Source organism: Pinus tabuliformis, chromosome 4_1 (assembly GCF_031772625.1).
Source record: "Pinus tabuliformis cultivar Carrire ecotype Pingquan chromosome 4_1, CPIR1, whole genome shotgun sequence".
NCBI classification, from domain to species: Eukaryota; Viridiplantae; Streptophyta; class Pinopsida; order Pinales; family Pinaceae; genus Pinus; species Pinus tabuliformis.
In genome coordinates this window covers 510,480,668-510,501,530 of record NC_142303.1, presented here as the reverse complement: position 1 = coordinate 510,501,530, position 20,863 = coordinate 510,480,668, and the positions used below count along the sequence as shown (strand labels likewise).

The 20,863-nt window shown below is 38.7% G+C and overlaps 1 protein-coding gene and 1 pseudogene across 1 annotated transcript; both read right to left on the bottom strand.

Annotated features, from left to right (window-relative positions):
* Positions 1-8,503: 8,503 nt before the first annotated feature.
* On the bottom strand, positions 8,504-9,376 carry LOC149176796 (aspartic proteinase CDR1-like). The gene has a single exon (XM_089421574.1). It carries the CDS (start codon positions 9,374-9,376, stop codon positions 8,504-8,506), a length of 873 nt encoding a protein of 290 aa, XP_089277700.1.
* Positions 9,377-10,919: 1,543 nt separating this feature from the next.
* Positions 10,920-13,298, bottom strand: LOC149176795 (protein TIFY 10b-like; annotated as a pseudogene).
* Between the last annotated feature and the right edge of the window lie 7,565 nt (positions 13,299-20,863).

The window sequence follows — 20,863 nt, the reverse complement described above, 5'->3', positions numbered from 1 at the left end:
GTGTTTTAAAAATGGCAGTGACTACGAAATTTACTACGAAATTTTTGTGCAAAATATAGCTTCAAAATGAAAGTGTTGATACTGGAATAATGATTTTTTTTTTAGGGTCAATTTTCAAACTTTTAAAAAAATGCTAATAAAACCAATTTTTTATGTCTCAAACAAAGTTAAATTTTAAGGAAAAAACACATTAATGTTTCTGGTAGAATATCATTTTTCTTTCCTAAGTATAAATTTAACATGTTTTCAACCACAACATGCTAGATACAAAAGAAATTGAAATTTTTTCAACTATAAAACTAAAAAAACATGACATTATGAACAAATTATATCACTGAATGAATTCAAAAGTATTTATTTGTATACTGAATAAAACATACATTATATCTCTAATTTGATATTGCATTGTAGATATTTAAACAATAAAATTTATCGTACTTAAGACATAATCCAACAACATAAAAATGCTTCATAACTTCTCATTTAACAAAATATGGAAAACATTAATTTTATTTGAAGATACGATGCATACATCAGTTATATAAACTGTCTTAAACAATTATTCAAACTCAATCACCCAATAACCGTGGGTAGGCCGTCGTCGTGCCCCCTTCCCCCAACCCATTACTGATCTTTCCCATTCACCCATGCCCTCTTCCCCCTTCTGCCCTACCCATGCGCCAACCCTTGCTACCCCCAACTCACCCACCCATGCACCATTTCCCCAACTCTTCCTTCCCTACCCCACAACTCTCCTCCCCATAAGCCCACCCCCTAACTCCCATTCCCCTCCAATCTCAACTCCTCCCCCCTTCCTTAACGCCGACCCCATGGGCCTCGCGCCCTACCCCCCTCCACCCTACCCTTACCCCTACCCCCTACCTTCCCCCACCCCCCACCCTTACCTTACCCCCTACCCCCCGCCACCCCCCTATCCTTACCCTACCCCCCTTAAAATTAATTTAGTGTATCACACTCTTTACAAAGTCGTAGCGTGTGTATATATATATAAAAAAAAAGTTGCGTGTGTGCATATATAAAGAGAGGGTTGCGTGAGCGTGTATATATAAAGAGAGGGTTGCATTAGCATAGAAAACAGTAATTTACATCTATTCATGTTATGAATATTTATATGTTTAAGTAATTTAGGGTTAAGATTGTGATAATTTATAATTAAAAATTTGTAAGAAGGGTAGTTAAAATAAATTATTTTAATTGATTGTTTAATATTATTAAAAATAATATATATTTAATTATATTTTAGTTAATTATGATTATTTGCTTTTCTATAAGATGGTTAGTTGATGATTATTAATTAGGATTATTCCTATTTGCATGAGATAATTCACGGTTAGTGAACTAGAATTAGGTGTCACTTTTCTTTATTGCATGTTTACATCTTTATATGAGATAGTTCATGGCTAGTTAACTAGAACTAGGTGTCACTTTTCTTTATTGCATGGTCATATTTTTATATTCACTTGTAGACCCACTATTTTATTAGTTCAACTATATAAAAGATATTTCATATTTCACTAGATTGTATTTTCTCAAAAAAAAAATTATACTTGAATATAATTCATTAATTCTTTTCTTTATTAATTTTCTTTGTTCATTTCTTACGAGTTATATTTATAGCTTTTATTAAATTTAATCTAAATAAATTTAAATTCAAATGCAATTTCACAAACTTAAATAATATAAATAAATTTTTTATTTATTTCAATTTTAAATATAATAATTTTAAATTAATTAAATTAAAAATATTATTTTTAGTTAAAAAAAAATATTACTTTTAATATATTGAAATTATAGTAATTTGTTTTGAATGGTTGAATTTACAAAAATATATTTTAAATAAAAAAAAAAAAAACCATGAAATCAAAACTGTCGAATCTTCACTGGTGAAAGAATTAAAAAGGTAGAACATTTAAAAGTATAGGAGATAAATTTCACTCGCAATAACAATCCAATAATTAACAAAATGCCATTACCGTAACGACAATATACAACATATAACATCAATTGTGTTAGGGTCCCACCCTAACCCCCTTATTTATGTCTTGGGATCATGTTATAGTCAAGAGTCAATAAAGCCCATATTAATATTTGTAAGTGGTTAACCCGCAATTAATAACGGGACCACAGTTAGTTGCAAATGGGCGGAAGTATTAGATAGATGGTAAATAGGCGGTAGTATTAGATAGATGGTATTAATAAAACCCACGATATTGGCTCGTGGTATTGCATGTATGAGTCATATATAAAGGATAGAGACTCCCTGCGAGGAGCATTGTGTCTTGTTTTGTAATCGAGCTCTGCTCTATTGGAGGTTGCCCCCTCGAAGAGGCCTGTGAACATTTCTCTCTGAATAATAAAATCATTGCTATTTTGTGTTCTCGGTATATTTTCTTCGTATATTTTGTGTTCTCGGTATCTTTTCTTCGCTTGGGTATTGATTTGCAGGTTAAGAGCATAACAAGTGGTATCAGAGCACTTTCCAGGGCTCGGTGGGATCTCCAAATTTTAGCAAAAATTTTTTAGGCTAGAGACGTGTTCCGGCGTCTTTAAACCACGGGATCTGTCGTTAAGCGCATAAACCTGCGGATTTGGGGAGGCATGCACGCAGGAAATACAAGAGGTGGTCACGTCTGTTGGACTCCCATGTAACCCCTGTGGGTACCCCTTCGAGTAGTAGCGCATTAGACAGAACCGCGCACGGACTGTCTTCCACGTACCCTCTGGGTATATAGGAAGCCCCCTAGCTCCCTTGAAACCTCGCCATAGATAAACCTTCGGCTGTCTTGTTGCTACAGTACACCGAGAACAGCACTCGGAGAGATTACTCACCCGTACGATAGGGTAGTCGGGTTGTACGGCTAAGGGTACGGTCGATCCTCCTTAGTTAGAGCCCTGAAACATTGGGCCAAGTACTACTGTCAGACCCTTATGTATATTGCGATCTGTAGCACCTAACACTCCCCAAGACCATAGTTCCCTTTCTATCGGGGGATCACACATCATCTATTCCAGATCAGCAACAACAGTTGTTCCACCATTCAGATCTCTCAGATCCACCAGATCGGATATTCCAGATCAGCAACAGCAATTGTTCCACCATTCAGATCTCTCAGATCCACCAGATCGGATATTCCAGATCAGCAGCAGCAGTTGTTCCACCATTCAGATCTCTCAGATCCACCAGATCGGATATTCCAGATCAGCAGCAGCAGTTGTTCCACCATTCAGATATCTCAGATCCACCAGATCGGAGTAGTTGCGAAGGATTCCTGTACCTGGATATGATTTTCGCAGGACTTTTGGCGGCATTGACAGTTTGAGGATTTGGCGACTGCAGTATTGATCAGGAAGGAGTAAAACTCCGTTAGGATTTTTCCAAATAAAAAAAAAAAAAAAAAAAACGTCTGAGATCTTCCGAAGTGCTTATTTGTGACCTAGCCCATCAGCATCAGGACAACGAGCTGAGCACGGTGGTACCATTCAATTTCTTTAAAAAAAAAAAATTGGCGGTCTCAAATTTTCATCAAGTTGGTGTATGGTAGAAACTAGAGCTCAAGCAATGGCCAATGAAAGACTAGACAAACTTGAAACAGATATGAACGAGGTCAAATATTCGCTTAAAGACCTATCGAGCATGGTACGGCAAGCACTCGCTAAGGGCAAGGAGCCAGCTCTTGAGGTACCATATAATGACCATATACACCTTGAGGGTGAGTCTAACCACTCTCCTCACGTCTGGCACACCCATCCACCACCTCCTAAGTTGGATAGTCAGCGACCTCCCAAGTTGGATATATAGAAATTTGATGGTTCTAATCCGTCCGCATGGCTAGCACACATGGAACAGTATTTCAAATTGAATCATCTCCAAGATGATTGGACAAAGATTGGAGTGGGGACCATGTACTTGGACAATGAACGATGGCAATGGGCAGAATGGCATCAACGTCGCAATGCACCTTTTTCGAATTGGGCCCAATTTTCCAAAGCTCTTCGAGATCGCTTTGAACAGGGAGACTCCTTTTTGGGCCGTCTCACTAAGCTCCGACAGACAGGTACAATGGATGAATATATCACCACTTTTGAAGCCTTGGCCTTCCGCACTGACCATCTCTCAGATGAGTTCTACACAGAATGTTTTATCAGTGGTCTTAAAGAAGCCATCAAAGCTCAAGTTCTACTCCACCACCCTCCCACATTGACGGAGGCTTGCCAGGTAGCCCGTAAGGTGGAGCGTGCCATAACAACCCAATACGGCCGCCCCAATTTCCCCACTAAAGGTCGTCCCCCACAAGCTCATACCACGACTCAGACACTTAAGGTCCAAAAGGTGTCCCCTCAGGAAATGGCCGAGAGAAGAAAGCAAGGACTATGTTACTACTGTGATGAAAAATATTCCCCTGGGCATAAATGCAAGGAGCCCAAGTTTTTTCAAATAGATGCCACTGACTACAGCTCCACCGAGGAAGATCCACCTCTTGAGGAACCGGAGGTGATCGAAGAAGACAACCAAAAGGAGATTGTATCTGATGACCCAGTTATTTCGCTCAATGCGTTGGCAGGAATCTCTTCCCCTCAAACTCTCAAAATCAGGGGTTTTCTTAAACATCGCCCAGTAATAGTCTTGATTGATAGTGGAAGTACCCATAATTTCATCCATCAAAAAATCACCGAAGCAGCGCATTGTTATGTACGGGCAGTCTCTAACTTCCAGGTCCAAATTGTAGATGGGGGCACAATGAAATGTGAAGGCCGCTGTGAAAATGTCAAACTTCAAATGGGGGATTATCAGTTGAAAACCCACATGTTTGCCATACACATGGGGGGATGCGACATTGTCCTAGGTGCTGAATGGCTCCGCACCCATGGGCCAATCACAATGGATTTCCAGGAGTTATATATGAGTTTTAAGCAGAACAACTCCACACATACCCTCCGTGGACTTCAGGCAGGAGCCCCCTCTATCATCAGCTCGCATAGAATGGAAAAATTGTTAAAAAAGGGCCATCATGGAGTGGTAGCTCAATTTAATGCCATCCAGGTAGTAGACACCATATCTCCGCCAGTTCATCCTGAGATGCAACAGATTTTAAATAAACATCGGACGGTCTTTGACAAGCCTCATGAGCTTCCACCCTCGCGAGGGGAACATGATCATAGCATCACATTGGTTCCAGGGGCCCAACCCCCAAATGTGCGGCCATACAGATATCCGTTCACCCAAAAGAATGAAATAGAAAAAATCATCAAGGAATTGTTGGAAGCAGGTGTCATTCGTCCCAACATTAGTCCTTATTCATCCCCAGTGGTCATGGTCCTCAAGAAAGATGGGGAGTGGCGGATGTGTCCCAACTTCAGGGCCCTCAATAAGTTAACAGTGAAAGATAAATTTCCCATCCCAGTGGTTGACGATTTGCTGGACGAACTCAATGGGGCTCAATTCTTCACTAAGTTGGATCTTCGCTCAGGCTATCACCAAATTCGCATGAAGGAAGTCGACATTCCCAAGACAGCTTTCAGAACTCATGAAGGCCATTACGAGTTCCTCGTCATGCCATTTGGTCTCTGTAATGCCCCCTCTACTTTTTAGAGCCTTATGAATCACCTCCTCAAACCATATCTCAGAAAATTTGTCCTTGTCTTCTTCGATGACATCCTGTTCTATAGTGGCACTTGGGCGGCACATCTTCAGCATGTAGATCTACTCTTGCAACTGCTCTAAACACATAAATTATTTGTCAAGATGTCTAAGTGTTCGTTTGGCATGGAAGAAGTTGAGTATTTGGGCCACATTGTGGGGCGCAAAGGTGTCAAGGTGGACCCCAAAAAGATCCAGGCCATGCAAGAATGGCCTCAACCCAAGACCTTGAAAAGCTTGAGAGGATTTTTGGGTCTCATAGGCTATTATCGTAAATTTGTCCGCAACTATGGCCGCATAGCGAAGCCCCTAACACAACTCCTAAAGAAAAATTCCTTCTTCTGGAATGAGGAAGCACAACAGGCATTTACCGCTCTAAAAACCGCCATGTGTTCCACTCCTGTCTTAGCACTACTGGACTTCACCAAATCATTTGTCATTGAATGTGATGCTTCGGGAACAGGTATTGGAGCGGTCTTAATGCAGGAAGGGCGACCATTGGCCTTCACCAGCCAACAACTAAGTGGGAAGAATCTGGGCCAATATACCTACGAGAAGGAAATGATGGCCATCTTACATGCAGTCGCGACCTGGAGACCTTACTTGTTGGGGCGACGTTTCCAAATCCGCACAGATCATCACAATCTTAAATATTTTTTGGAGCAACGCCTCTCTTCCCCTCAACAAAATAAATGGTTAGCCAAAATGCTGGGATATGATTATGAGATCATTTATAAGAAAGGGAAAGACAACAGGGTAGCAGATGCATTGTCGCGCCAATTTGAGGAGGAAAGTACTCTGCTCGCAATTTCCCTCCCCATTCCAGACTGGATTGAAGAGGCTCGCAGGGAATGGTTTTCACATCCAGGGCTCTCCCAACTCATTTCTCAATTGCAGGCAAATCCTAATTCCAGCAAGGGCTACTCGTGGCAGAATGATATTCTTTGCTACAAGGACAGAGTCGTAATATCACCAACATCCACCCTCAAAACTCGCATTTTGCCAGAATTGCACTCATCTCCCATTGTAGGACATTTGGGCTTTCAGAAGACGTATGCTCGCACCAGAAGATCATTTTTTTGGACCGGCATGAAACAGGACATCCTTACTTTCATAGCAGAATGTGACGTCTGTCAACGCCACAAAGGGGAAACCATCAACACACCAGGCACATTACAACCATTGCCCATTCCGGCGTCAATTTGGACAGAGGTTTCCATGGATTTCATTACAAGTCTTCCAAAGTCTGGGAACAAGTCAGTCATCATGGTGGTTATGGACCGACTATCGAAGTATGCTCATTTCTGTGCCCTACCCCACCCATTTACACCAACCTTGGTTGCTCAAACTTTCATGGATCAGATCTTCAAATTGCATGGCATGCCCACTTCTATTGTATCTGACCGTGACCCAATCTTCACCAGTAATTTTTGGCAGGAGCCCTTCAGAATACAAGGCACTCAACTCAAACTCAGTACTTCATATCATCCGCAAACAGATGGTCAAACCGAAGCCGTCAACAAATGTCTAGAAACCTACCTTAGGTGTTTCACTTCAGAAAAGCAACACCTTTGGGTACAGTGGTTACTTCTGGCGGAGTGGTGGTATAACACCAACTATCATGCCACCACTAAAATGACTCCCTATGAAGCAGTCTAAGGACAACTTCCGCCTTCCCCTACTTCTTATCTCACGGGGTGCTCCAAAGTACAAGCCGTGGATCAACTCCTACAACACCGCGCAACCATGCTTGCTCATCTGCGCGAGAATTTTCATCAAGCTTAGAACCGTATGAAGCAACAGGCTGACCAACATCACTCAGAGCGCCAATTTCAAGAAGGGGATCAAGTCTTTTTGAGGCTGCAACCATATAAGCAAACATCACTCAAAGACAAGGGTTGTCAAAAGCTCCCCCAAAATTCTATGGACTATACCAAGTACTTCAGCGCATTGGAGAAGTGGCTTACAAGTTGGCTTTGCCACCTACAGCAAAAATCCACCCAGTTTTCCATGTATCGTGCCTCAAGAAAGTGATTGGGAACAATTGCCGAGTTCAAACCAGTCTACCTAAATTGGACGAAGAAGGGTCAATCTGGCTTCAACCTGAACAGGTTCTAGACACAAGAAACAAGCACCTACGCGGCCGCATGATTAAGGAGGTCCTCGTCAAATGGAAAGACACCTCTTCGGAAGATGCAACTTGGGAACCAGCCACTATTCTTCAGTAGTTTCCGCAGCTTCAGCCTTGAGGACAAGGCTAGTCTTAAGGGGGAGGGCATGTTAGGGTCCCACCCTAACCCCCTTATTTATGTCTTGGGATCACGTCATAGTCAAGAGTCAATAAAGCCCATATTAATATTTGTAAGTGGTTAACCCGCAATTAATAACGGGACCACAGTTAGTTGCAAATGGGCGGAAGTATTAGATAGATGGTAAATAGGCGGTAGTATTAGATAGATGGTATTAATAAAACCCACGATATTGGCTCGTGGTATTGCATGTATGAGTCATATATAAAGGATAGAGACTCCCTGCGAGGAGCATTGTGTCTTGTTTTGTAATCGAGCTCTGCTCTATTGGAGGTTGCCCCCTCGAAGAGGCCTGTGAACATTTCTCTCTGAATAATAAAATCATTGCTATTCTGTGTTCTGGGTATATTTTCTTCGCATATTTTGTGTTCTCGGTATCTTTTCTTCACTTGGGTATTGATTTGCAGGTTAAGAGCATAACAAATTGAATACAAATACTTCAAATGCTATAACATACGGAGAATCTAAATCAAAACAAAATTTGCAGTACATATGGCAGCAATGTGAATCATGGTGAAGCCTGAATGGTAGGTATCTAGAGAGAAGCACAATTCGCTGGAGCAAAATGGAGGTTGTTCCGCTTCAGATCGTACACTATATGGAAATTCTGCTGCTGAACATTTCCAAAAATCAATGTGGAACCAGCCGGCCCCGCAAATACGAACGCAAAGCAATGCAATCCGCGCGTATATTGTTGATACGAAAGGAATGAATTCTGCGGCGACAGAACGTAATTGGCGCCTCCCCGGAAATGAAAAGTAATCGTTGGAATTCCCAGATTTTCCAACCTACCGGCGTAGCATAGATCAAATGAAGTATGAGATACTTGAACCGGTGGAGTTTTAATGCTGGAGCGAACAACAGCCACTAATAGCCGATACGCTGCGTCCGCCAAGTAGGTTATAGTGGAGCCGGAATCGATGAAAATGCCTCGTCCGTCGGGTTGAAGGTCAAAAGTGCCCTTGGGATAAGGGATTGCTTTGCGAGCCACACTGATTCCTTCAAGGCCCAGATAGTGGAAGGTTGGGAAATTATTGTTTCGAATTATAGGGGTGACACTGAACTTATGGACTTCAATGAAATTAGTGCCGCCCAAGAATAAAGGGCTTGTTGCTGAAGGATTATTCATTGATCCCAAACAATAGGAGAATACATTGTTAATGGAAGATCCAATCTGGGAAACTAGTGATAGAGGTCCTCCCCCCATGCCGACTATACCATCCGATTGGGCAAAGGATTTCCCCTGGTCATGCCCACATCCAAATACAATGCGCTCAAATGACGGAGTGTTCGCCTGGGATGCAACCATAAATGTTTCAAAAGACAAGGTTCCAGAGGTGTAAGAAGATTCTGTATACCCATAGCGGTATACACAGTTTTTTTGGGCATCACAACTATGGTCGGCCATGGCTAAACAGACATTGGTAGCGCAGGTAGCTTTATTGTAGGACGAGGACTGCCTGGGTTTATATAGTGAAGAAGGCTGGCACTTGGTCCAGATCAAATCGCTACCCGTGTCTAATATTAAATGCAGCGTTACTCGATTCGGGGATCCTATTTTCACCTGCATCGAAAATTCACTGTCTGCAGTGCTAAGGGGATTGGGGGAATTCTGGGCATTTCTGGGATTACCTGAGGTGACCAACTTCCTGGTCGGCAAATTCCTTGATGACCTCAAAGAGGAATGGATCGAGGTTAGCCTTCTGTCCGCCTATGGGAGGTGGTCCACCGCTTACGAGCTCTGGTGCAACCTGCAGCGCCACCCCCGGGCCGCCCCGCCCCGCTCGACCAGCGGCGGGTCGATTCTGGGAATCGACCAGCCGCCGATCGGGCGGGGCTGGGCGGCCCGGGGGTGGCGCTGAGGTCATCAAGGAATTTGCCGACCAGGAAGTTGGTCACCTCAGGTAATCCCAGAAATGCCCACCTGAGGTGACCAACTTCCTGGTCGGAAAATTCCTTGATGACCTCAAAGAGGAATGGATCGAGGTTAGCCTTCTGTCCGCCTATGGGAGGTGGTCCACCGCTTACGAGCTCTGGTGCAACCTGCAGTGCCACCCCCAGGCCGCCCCGCCCGACCAGCGGTGGGTCGATTCCGGGAATCGACCTACTGAACGTTCGTTTCATTGCTCGAATGCAGTTCTGGTATTTAGATCTTTAGTATATAATGTATACAGCACACCAAACAATATATAAATGTTAATTTCACAAAGACGCATTCACGGGATCGAGTTGATGGTGCACAGGAAGTACTATTTGCCCTGAACGCTTCTAATCCTCGAGCTCCCATTGGCTATGCGAAATCTCTTCCATTTTCTTTTTCTTTTCTTGAGGTTGTCAAATCCAAAGGCATAAAAGAGGTTTTATTAGGATATTCAATTGCATCACATTAAAAAAATATCATTAATACATTTCCAAATAAATATTTTTTTCCATTAAAAATTAGAAAATATTGAGCAATAAATTAAAGTTCTTTTTAATATATAATTAATATGAATATTCAAATATATTATAAAATATTGAGGAATAAATTAATGTTTTTTTTCCATAAAAAATTAGAGAATATCGAATAATAAATTAATGTTTTTTTAAATATATATACTTAATATGGATACACAAAATTAGAAAATATTGACTGATAAATTAAAGTTTTTTTAGTATATATAATTAATAGGAATATTCAAATATATTATTCAAGGTAAATATTGAATACGAAGAGAGTATATATTTTGTTCATATTAGAAAAAATAAAAATATAAAAATAATTTTCCTATTGAGTAGTGAAAGGATTATGTCTTTCAAGTCAACACTGATCTATGCACTGTTGTGCATCTCCCTTGTTCTTTCGCTGCCGCGAGCTTCACCACCAGTCAACAAAAGACATGCTGCTTCCTTGTTCTTCGTGGATAGCACTGCTGTGCATTATCCTCTCTCACACTACGCGCTTCTCATTACAATGAGCAACTGGTTTTTTTTATGCACTGTTGTGCATTTCAATAACGAGGGTCTTTGGTAATTACAGTTCGCATGAACTGTACATTTCATACTCTTTTCATTACACATATATAGTCAAACCAAAAAGAAATTGCATGCCCCTAACTCTACGCACTGATGTGCACACCATATATATATATTTTTTACATCCAATACAATACACTTATATCAACAACACGGAACTACATGTCTTGTTTGACTTTTGAATGAAAACTAAACTTACTCCCGTTTTTTTTAAAACATTAAAATTAAAACTTGCGCCTAACATCTACGACCAGCATTAAATTTGATTTAACTCTTTTCAGACAGAACAGGCGGTCAACCAGATTTAATTTTTCACTCCACGCAAAGCATTTAATTGCTGGCTCAAATGCAACTTTGGTTGATGGACGGCGGAGGACGATGGAGCAGATCGGACGGCGGTGGAGGATTTCGGGAGCCATTACTTGACTGATCATTACGTCCCGAAATGTCAGAAATGATGACGTATAGGGAGGACCACGCGTCCAAGGTTGATTGCATCGGGCTCGATCATACGGAAACTGCCTTCTGCTGGAAGGCGGTCCGAAATGTTTAAGCGGTTTTGGAGAGGCGGTTTCGTGCGCTGTACGTGCTTGCTGAGTCGGCTGCCATCGCTGTCCATGTTGCGTCCACAACCTGCAGTTGGAATTAATATTCCAACAATTATGAAGGAGCAGTCGAGTGCGGCCCTTAAAAAGACGGTGATAACGATGGACGTTGTTGAGGGTTAGTATTGTCCTTTCCGGCTGCCGTATATGGAGATTACGCAATTGCATCAAGCCTGCACAACACAATAGAACATAACCATTTCATTTTTAGTTTTGAGTTGTGAGTTCCAGTGGCGTACATAACAGAATGGTGAATATGAAGCTGTTATGGTACCTCTCCTTTCGCTTTTCCAGAAAACGTTGCAGAGAATGCTTCATCGTTATTGGAAGATCTGATCAAGACGCCATTGCCAAATGGACATGATCAGAAATCAAATCAATTATATTTCTATAGGGAAGTAGTAATATTCGTACCAAGGAATTTGTATGCAACTTAGGTTAGATTAATAGATGTTATTACTAATTAGTTCTATGTGGACATATCAGATTGAATTCGATTGTTTTAGTTAAACACACTAATTTATGAGTACATATTTAATACTAATTTATGTGCACAAATTTAACATTAATATTGTATACGAACATGGAAAAAATCCCTTAAATTTAAAGGTAGATTATATAATTTTGTGACCTCATCCATAATTGGTGGCCTTCGGCATACCTATGTGCACCTTGCAATTACCAGGTTGGTGGTGGATCGCTGTTTTGTCCGATAACTTTACAACAAGAAGGGCCATTTTCTGCTCAGCCTGCAATCCACATGGGCCGTTCTAGACTCCAGTGTCAGGATAACTGGAATAGCTTCCACTGCTGGCAATTAGTATTATGGCTTCTGCCTATATAACCAAACAAATGTCATCATAATAAAATCTATGTCCAGCCAATATCTAGAGTCCTTTTCCAGGCCAGAAACGTGTGAATCATCATACCCATACCTTATCTGCAGGAATATCGTCATACACGTTCACCGCTCCGCCGTAGAAAATTGTCAATTGTGCCTCGGATTTTTTACTCGGAATCGTGTATGCCGCGGAGCTGGATTTCAAAATAATTGATATGAACATTAGTATATATCTATTTTAAGTAGGATTTGACATTAGTCATAAGTTTCAGAAATTAAATTTTTAGATTTATTTTAAGTATAGATTTAAACCATAAATTTGGAAGGGATCAAATTTTGAAATGTACAATAATAATACTATTAAAACTATTTCTAATTACTTTATGTAAAATTATATTGTATCATATATAAACGTGTAAAGGTAAACTCTACCTTAACTATAGACGGAATTACAAATCTTCGTGGTAATTTCATAAGGTACTGTAAAACGAGCCTCACCCTTAATAAACCTCACAGACCTACCTGATCACAAAAATAACTTAAAAAACAATGCAGCTAGTAATTCTACCAAATACAATTCCACACCTGAAACTCGTCACAAAGCCGGAAAAACCATCCTGATCATCATCTGACGAAGTCATACTGTCTTCGGTTGCCTGCATCACTGTGATTGGGGATCCAAAACCAGACTGACTGGGGAATAAATTAATGCAATTAAAGCTTTTCCCAACAGAGGAGACATCCAGATGCGGTATAAACTCTACAACTAGCCGCTTAGCAACTTCATTTACAGTTCGAAGCCAAGATGGTAAACCCTTTTCCTCATTGCATTGCTCTTTAAACTCCAACGCCATTATCAATTTGGATGTTAAGCTCCCCTCCTCACAAAACTAGTTTCTCAATGAACCACCAAAGCTCACACGATCCTATTTAATAAACCATTGTTGTTATACTTTTCTTCTGCGGCAGTTGCAGTAACAACTACATTCCTTACGAGATGGATCCATTTCTCATTAACTCACGCATCACTACTGTAACAACGCCTTCTACCATCAATTTAATCCAAGTTTTTAAGTGGTTGCTATGAAATCTACACTCCCAATGACAAATGAAAATAAAGACCTCGTTGTTCCCCTTAGTTCACACGAAGCTTTTCGGAAAGGCGAAGAAAACTCGTGTAATGTTTGCAGCTATGGCGCAGATCTTTATTATTTGAACATGTGATGAATAATACAAATGGCGATGGGCACGCAATTTCCTTAGAGCCGTAGGCGCTTTGCTTCTTCTCAGTCTGCCGTGTTGACATACTAATTTCAACTGCAGCGTTTACTTTTGGAAAACCGCCAGTTCCTTGCCCGCATGGCCTTTTACCAAACGGTGGTATTTCTCGAGAGGCTAGCGAGCACATTCAACAGTTTCCACGTGCCTGAGTGGTTTTGTAAAAGCAACTCTCCTCGGTCGGTAAAATCCACGGTTAATAAAAAAAAACATATAGCCATGCTAAATTAATTAATGTGAAGTAATTATGGTTGGTAAATGTAGGTAAAGTTTTTAATTTTATTTTTTTAATTCAAGAGAGTATGGGACAAGTAAAAGGTAAATATCATGTTTTTGTTTTGTTTTTAAAAAACATGTAATAAAACACAAAAACGCAGCAGCGTGAATGTAATGTTGTTTTTTGTTAAAAATATGTAAAGCAAATGAGAGACGCAACAGCGTGTATGTAAAGAATTTTTTTTACACATAGCAGTGAGTTAATTTTCAAGATGAGATAGAGTATTATTTTGTAATGAATTTTTTTTACACATAGTAGTGAGTTAATTTTCAAGATGAGACATAGTATTATTTTGTAATGCACAGCAGACACAGCAGTGTTTCAACAGTGTTAATTTTTAAGCAGAGACAGAGTAAAAAAAATTTGGAACTGGATCTGAAAAGTTCTTGGTGAAATCCCTCTGTGAGAGGAAGAATTTTGTAACAGCAATCTTATTAATGAATACAAGTTTCCTTTTGTGTGTAAAACTATGTTCCCTGTGTTAAAAACAGAGCATTTTTTTCTCTATTCTTTTTGTTTGGAATTATCAGAAATTTCGAACATGGTATCAAGGCTTGTCCAGGCTCTTTGAAGGTGTCAAAGAAGCTGAAGGAATGATTTCTTGCTGCAGCAGCTTCTGCAGCAGAGTGAAGACTCAGTCAGGGAAGAATTCAAGGTATTTCTCAAGTTAGTTTTTGTGTTACTGTTGAGGATGGTCAGTTATTTTAAATACACAGTGAAATATTTTGAAACATAGTTAAGAGTGTGAGAATGGCTGGAGCCAGCACTAGCATGGGTATCTGTAATACTCAGCTCCCACAATTTAATGGCCATACCCATACTCTTATTGCCCATACCCATAACTATGAGAGCTTTGCTTGCTTCCCAAGGCTTATGAAAATTTGTTGAGAATGGTTTTGAAGAACTAGCAGATGAAAATGAGTTTAATAATTTAACTTAGGCAGAGAAAGATCTGTTGAAGAGCAATAAGAAGAATGATTTTAAAGCCCTCTACTTTTTGTATCGAGTAGTGCATGAGAGTGTGTTTCCAAGGATAGCAACAATTAAGAGATCCAAATAAGCAACTCTCAAGATAGCCTATCAAGGCATGGAGAAAGTGAAGACAGCAAAACTACAGTTGCTGAGGAGAGATTTTGAGACTCTCTGCATGAAGAAGTTAGATAATATTGACTCATTATTCACACATGTGATTGGTCTGGTCACACAGATAAGGTCTCATGGAAAGATTCTTGAAGAAAGGAGAATTGTGGAGAAACTATTGAGGATCCTACCCTCAAGGTTCGATTTGATTGTCACCACCATAGAAAAGACAAAGGATCGCACAAAATTCTCAGTTAATGAACTACATGCATCACTGATATCACGAGCAGAGATTGAGTAGAAATGAAAACTCATCTCTAGAACATGCCTTTAAGACCCAGATGTTCTTTGGAAAAGGAAGAGATCAAGGCAGAGGAAACAAGAGAGGAAGAGACAGAAGCCAAAACAGAGGTGGAGGAAACAGTACAGCAAATGCTCAAGGAAGAGGCAGTAATCCAAATAAGAACCAAGGCCAAGGCAGCAGCCAACAAAGTGGACAACATCATGCTCGAGGACAAAGGTATGATAAATCCAATGTCCAATGTCACTATTGTAAAAAATATGGGCATTATGCAAATGAATGTAGGAAGAAACAACATGATATGAGTAATAGAGCTAGTGCAAATTTCACTAGAGAAAATATTAGCCAAGATAATTTGTTTTTAGCCTATAATATGAATGAAGAAAAGAGTGAAGATGTATGGTTTCTAGACTCTGGTTGCAATAACCATATGACAAGAAACATAGCCCTTTTTTTATGTTAGATCAAAGTGTGAAGTCACAAGTCACACTGGGGACTGATAATAAAGTTTTTGTTATGGGAAAAGGAGAAGTAAATGTTTTAACAAAGAAAGGTGAAAAGAAAACCATAGCAAATGTTTATTATGTTCTTGGAATGAAATATAACCTCTTAAGTATTGGATAGCTTGTTCAAAAGGGGTACAATGTTTTATTTGTGGATGATGTATGCAACATCATGGATAAAATACCCAGCAAACAATGTATTGCTGAAGTGAAGATGACAGGAAACACGATGTTCCATCTCAGAACGAAAGCAGATTTAAAAAATGGAGAAGAAATAGCAACAGTGACACAAGAGGCTTTCCAAAGTGAACTAAAAGATGAAAATTAGTTGTGGCACTTGAGATTTGGACATCTCAACTTTGGAGGTCTTAACTTGTTGAATAGAAAAGGAATGGTAAGATGATTACCATTGATAGAGAAACTAGACAGCCTTTGTGAAAGATGTATCTTGGGGAAACAACACAGAAAAAGTTTTCCATTTGGGAAAAGCATAAGGGAAAAAGCACCCTTAGAGATTGTCCACTCAGATTTATGTGGACCGATGCAAACTCCATCATTTGTAGGCAGCCATTATATACTAACATTTATTAATGATTTTACTAGAAAAACTTGGGTTTATTTCCTGAAGAACAAAAGTGAAGTGTTTGAAAGATTTTGCAATTTCAAAGCACTTGTAGAGAACCAAAGCAAGCTAAATATCAAAGTGCTAAGAACTGATAAAGTAGGTGAGTATATCTCCAAAGAATTTCTACGTTTTTGTAGAGAAAATGGAATTCATAAGCAATTTACCACTAGGTACACTCTACAACAAAATGGAGTTGCTGAAAGGAAAAATAAGACAATCATGGATATGGCGAGGAGTATGTTAAAGGCAAAGCATTTGTCAAATGATTATTGGGCTGAAACTGTACACTGTGAAGCGTACAGTTTGAATAGATGCCATACAAAAGCAGTCATGAACAGAGTGCCGGAAGAAGCATGGAGTGGGACAAAGCAAGGAGTCACCCATATGAAAGTTTTTGGATGTGTGGCTTATGCAGACATTCCAGATCAACTAAGGAAGAAGTTGGACAACAAAGGGGAGAAATGTATTTTCATTGGATACAGTGAGGAATCCAAAGCTTACAGGTTGTATAACCCATTCACCAAGAAGCTTATTGTGAGTAGAGATGTTCATTTCATTGAGGAGGAAGCTTGGAATGGAAGGATAGAGAAAACAGTGAATGTTAAAAACTATTTGTCTCATAATGAAGATGATGAGGAGATGGTTGAAATACATCCCCAAACAACGGCACCAACACAAGGGCTGCAAGAGACACCCTTGAGGAGAAATGAAAGTGCTTCTCCAAGCACACCACAAGGAGGAAATTCAAGTGCTTCTTCAAGCACTTATACACCAAATGAAAGAGGTAAGAAGTTCAAAAATTTAATTAACATTTATGAACAAGAGGCAACAAATGAAGGTATGAACTCTTTGTTTGCTTTATATTGTCATGTTGATGACCCTGTTCATTTCAAAGAAGCAATTAAGGATAGGAAATGGATAGAAGCTATGGATGAGGATATCAATGCCATAGAAAGAAACAAGACATGGGATTTAGTTGAACTACCAAAAGGAAAAGAAGTCATTGGAGTTAAATGGGTCTACAAGACCAAGAGTAATGCTGAATGCAAAATAGAAAGACACAAGGCAAGACTGGTTGTCAAAAGATACAAGCAGCGGTATGGGAGAGACTATGAGGAAACTTTCGCACCGGTTGCTAGAATGGAAACCGTGAGAACAGTGTTGTCCATAGTAGCACAAAACAAGTGGAAAGTTTACCAAATGGACGTGAAATCAACATTCCTAAATGGAGTGTTAATGGAAAAGGTTTACATTGAACAACCTATAGGCTATGAAAAGAAAGGCCAAGAGCACAAAGTGTGCAGATTGAAGAAAGCTCTTTATGCACTGAAGCAAGCACCAAGAGCGTGGTACAGTAGGATAGATTCCTATCTACTGGAAAATGGACTTGAAAAGTGTGAGGGAGAACCCACCCTCTACATCAAAGAAAAGGATGGTAAAATACTAATTGTTGTGTTATATGTTGATGATATTATTTTCACATGTAATGATGATTATCTTATTGAAAATTTCAAAATAGTCATGAAAGAAGAATTTGAAATGACTGACATGGATTTGCTGAGATACTTCTTAGGAATAGAAGTAGAACAAAATGGAAATGGGATTTTTATCTCACAAACGAAATATGTTAATGAAGTGTTGGGAAGATTTAATATGCAGGAGAGCAAAGCAGCAATCACTCCCACAGTGATGGGATTAAAACTCAGCAAAGAGGACAACAACAAGGATTTTGATCCTAGTTTGTACAAGAGCATAGTTGGCAGCCTCATGTATTTGACTGCAACTAGGCCGGATATAATGTATGCTATTAGTTTAATTTCCAATTCATGGAGAGGCCAAAAGAAGCACATTGACAGGCAGCAAAAAGAATTATGAGGTATGTTAAAGGTACTAAAAAGTTTGGCATTTTATATACTGCTTTAGAATGTTCAAATTTAATTGGATATACTGATAGTGATTGGGCTGGAAGTGTAGATGATCGAAAAAGCACATCCGGTTATGTTTTTCACATGGGTTCATGAGCCATTTCATGGGCTTCTAAAAGACAGCCTATTGTAGCATTGTCTACAGCAGAGGCAGAATATGTGGTAGCTACAGTAGCAACGTGTCAAGCAATTTGGATGAGAAGGATGTTAAGGAGCTTATGCCAAGAACAAGCAAAAGGAACTGTGATTTTTTGTGACAATAGCTCAGCTATTGCATTATCCAAGAATGTTGTGTTTCATAAGAGAATGAAACACATTGACACAAAGTTTCATTACATCAGGGAATTGGTAAACAATGGAGAAATTGTTTTACAACACTGCAGAACTTAGGAGCAGCTTGTAGATATTTTGACCAAACCATTGGGATAGAAAAGTTGAGTTTTTGAGGAAATTTCTGGGTATGACTCATAACCGAGTAGTTGAAATTAAAGGGGAGTGTTGAAATACTAATTTCAACTGCAGTGTTTACTTTTGGAAAACCGCCAGTTCCTTCCCTGCACCACCTTTTACAGAACGGTGGTATTTCTCGAGGGGGCAGCGAGCACATTCAATAGTTGCCACGTGCCTGAGTGGTTTTGTAAAAGCGACTCTCCCCAGCAGGTAAAATTTAGTCAGAAAGGGTCGTGCAATATTGCTGACAGCCGTAGGATTAACGTGGAGTAAAATCCACGGTTAATAAAAAAAACATATCGCCATGCTAAATTAATTAATGTGAAGTAATTATGGTTGGTAAATGTAGGTAAAATTTTTAATTTTATTTTTTTTAATTCACGGGAGTATGGGACAACTAAAAGGTAAATATCATGTTTTTGTTTTGTTGTTAAAAAACATGTAATGAAACGTAAAAACGCAGGAGCGTGAATGTAATGTTGTTTTTTGTTAAAAATATGTAATGCAAATGAGAGACACGCAACAACCCGTATGTAAAGATTTTTTTTTACACACAGTAGTGGGTTAATTTTGAAGATGAGACAGAGTATTATTTTGTAATGCATAGCAGTGGAGACACAGTAGTGTTTCAGCAGTGTTAATTTTTAAGCAGAGACAGAGTAAAAAAAATTTGGAACTGGATCTGAAGAGTTCTTGGTGAAATCTCTCTGTGAAAGGAAGAATTTTATAACAGCAATCTTATGAATGAATACAAGCTTCCTTTTGTGTGTAATACTCTGTTTCCTTTGTTAAAAACATAGCATTTTTTTTCTGTTCTTTTTTTTTGGAATTATCAGAAATTCCCAACATGCCGCCCCGGCGGACTAATCAAGTGCTATATATCCGACATGTTTTTTTTGTCCGAGTTTGACCGTTAAAATGTAACTATGCAATCCTAGCCAAACAAGATCATGTAACGTTGAGAACGGTAGCAAGGTAATTTATTTTTTAAAATATTTAAAATTAGCAAAATCAAATTGGTTTATATAAGCTGATAGAGTTGAAGTACATCTACAACCACATTAATAAATGTGGTTAATAGATCTAGATAAACAAATATTTACTACACTAATAATTATTAAATATATCTTATTAAATTAAATATATTTTATTAAAGACTAAATATTTCCCATAATTAATAATTATATAAATAATTATAATCACAATTATTTATTATATATTAGTTGTATATTTATGTATTTATGGTTATTATATTAATATTATTCTATAATATTATATTTCAAATTAACATAAATACTAACATATAACGTCAACATTAATATTAATATTAATAATAATAATCACACTAATAATATTAACATTAATATTATGAATAATAACATTAATAACTATATAATCTCAGAGAATTGAATCTTTGAGTGAATCTCGATCAGAGAGAATTTAAGCTTTGAGTAAATCTTGAACTTTTATCTTGAGGAAAAGGAAAAGAACATTGCTTTCCAGATAAACTATGCTCCGCTTTTTGTCAAAGCACATGTTAAACATTAACAATTGTATTTTTAAGATGATAGGACAAGGTAGAGGATAAATATGATTTTGCTTAAAATCAGGACTACACCATGCAACCATAAATGTATCTGGACAAAGCGAAGGGATGTACGGCAGTGCAATCTTCGTCATCCTGTGAAGCTTTCCACTGGGCACCACTTATCTTAATCTGTAGATAACATTTTGAATAAATTGAACATATGGTTCAAATTTAATGATGAATTTCGACATTAAATTTTAAATTCATTATTTCTTAGAAGCTAAGACTTGGGGTGGGGCAAGGTACTTCTGTATTATATCTTTTATGATAATAATAGAAAAACATGTGAATATTTTTTTTCAATTTAGGTTTGGAATAGTTTTTAGAGTGATTTTTTAGATTTTTTAATGAGTAGCTAAAATTTTGATTTGTGTTATTTAAATTTGTTTTTAATTATATATATAGAT

Coding starts and splice junctions, on each gene's coding strand:
- LOC149176796 (XM_089421574.1), bottom strand. CDS start 9,376: ATGGCCGACCATAGTTGTGATGCCCAAAAAAACTGTGTATACCGCTAT.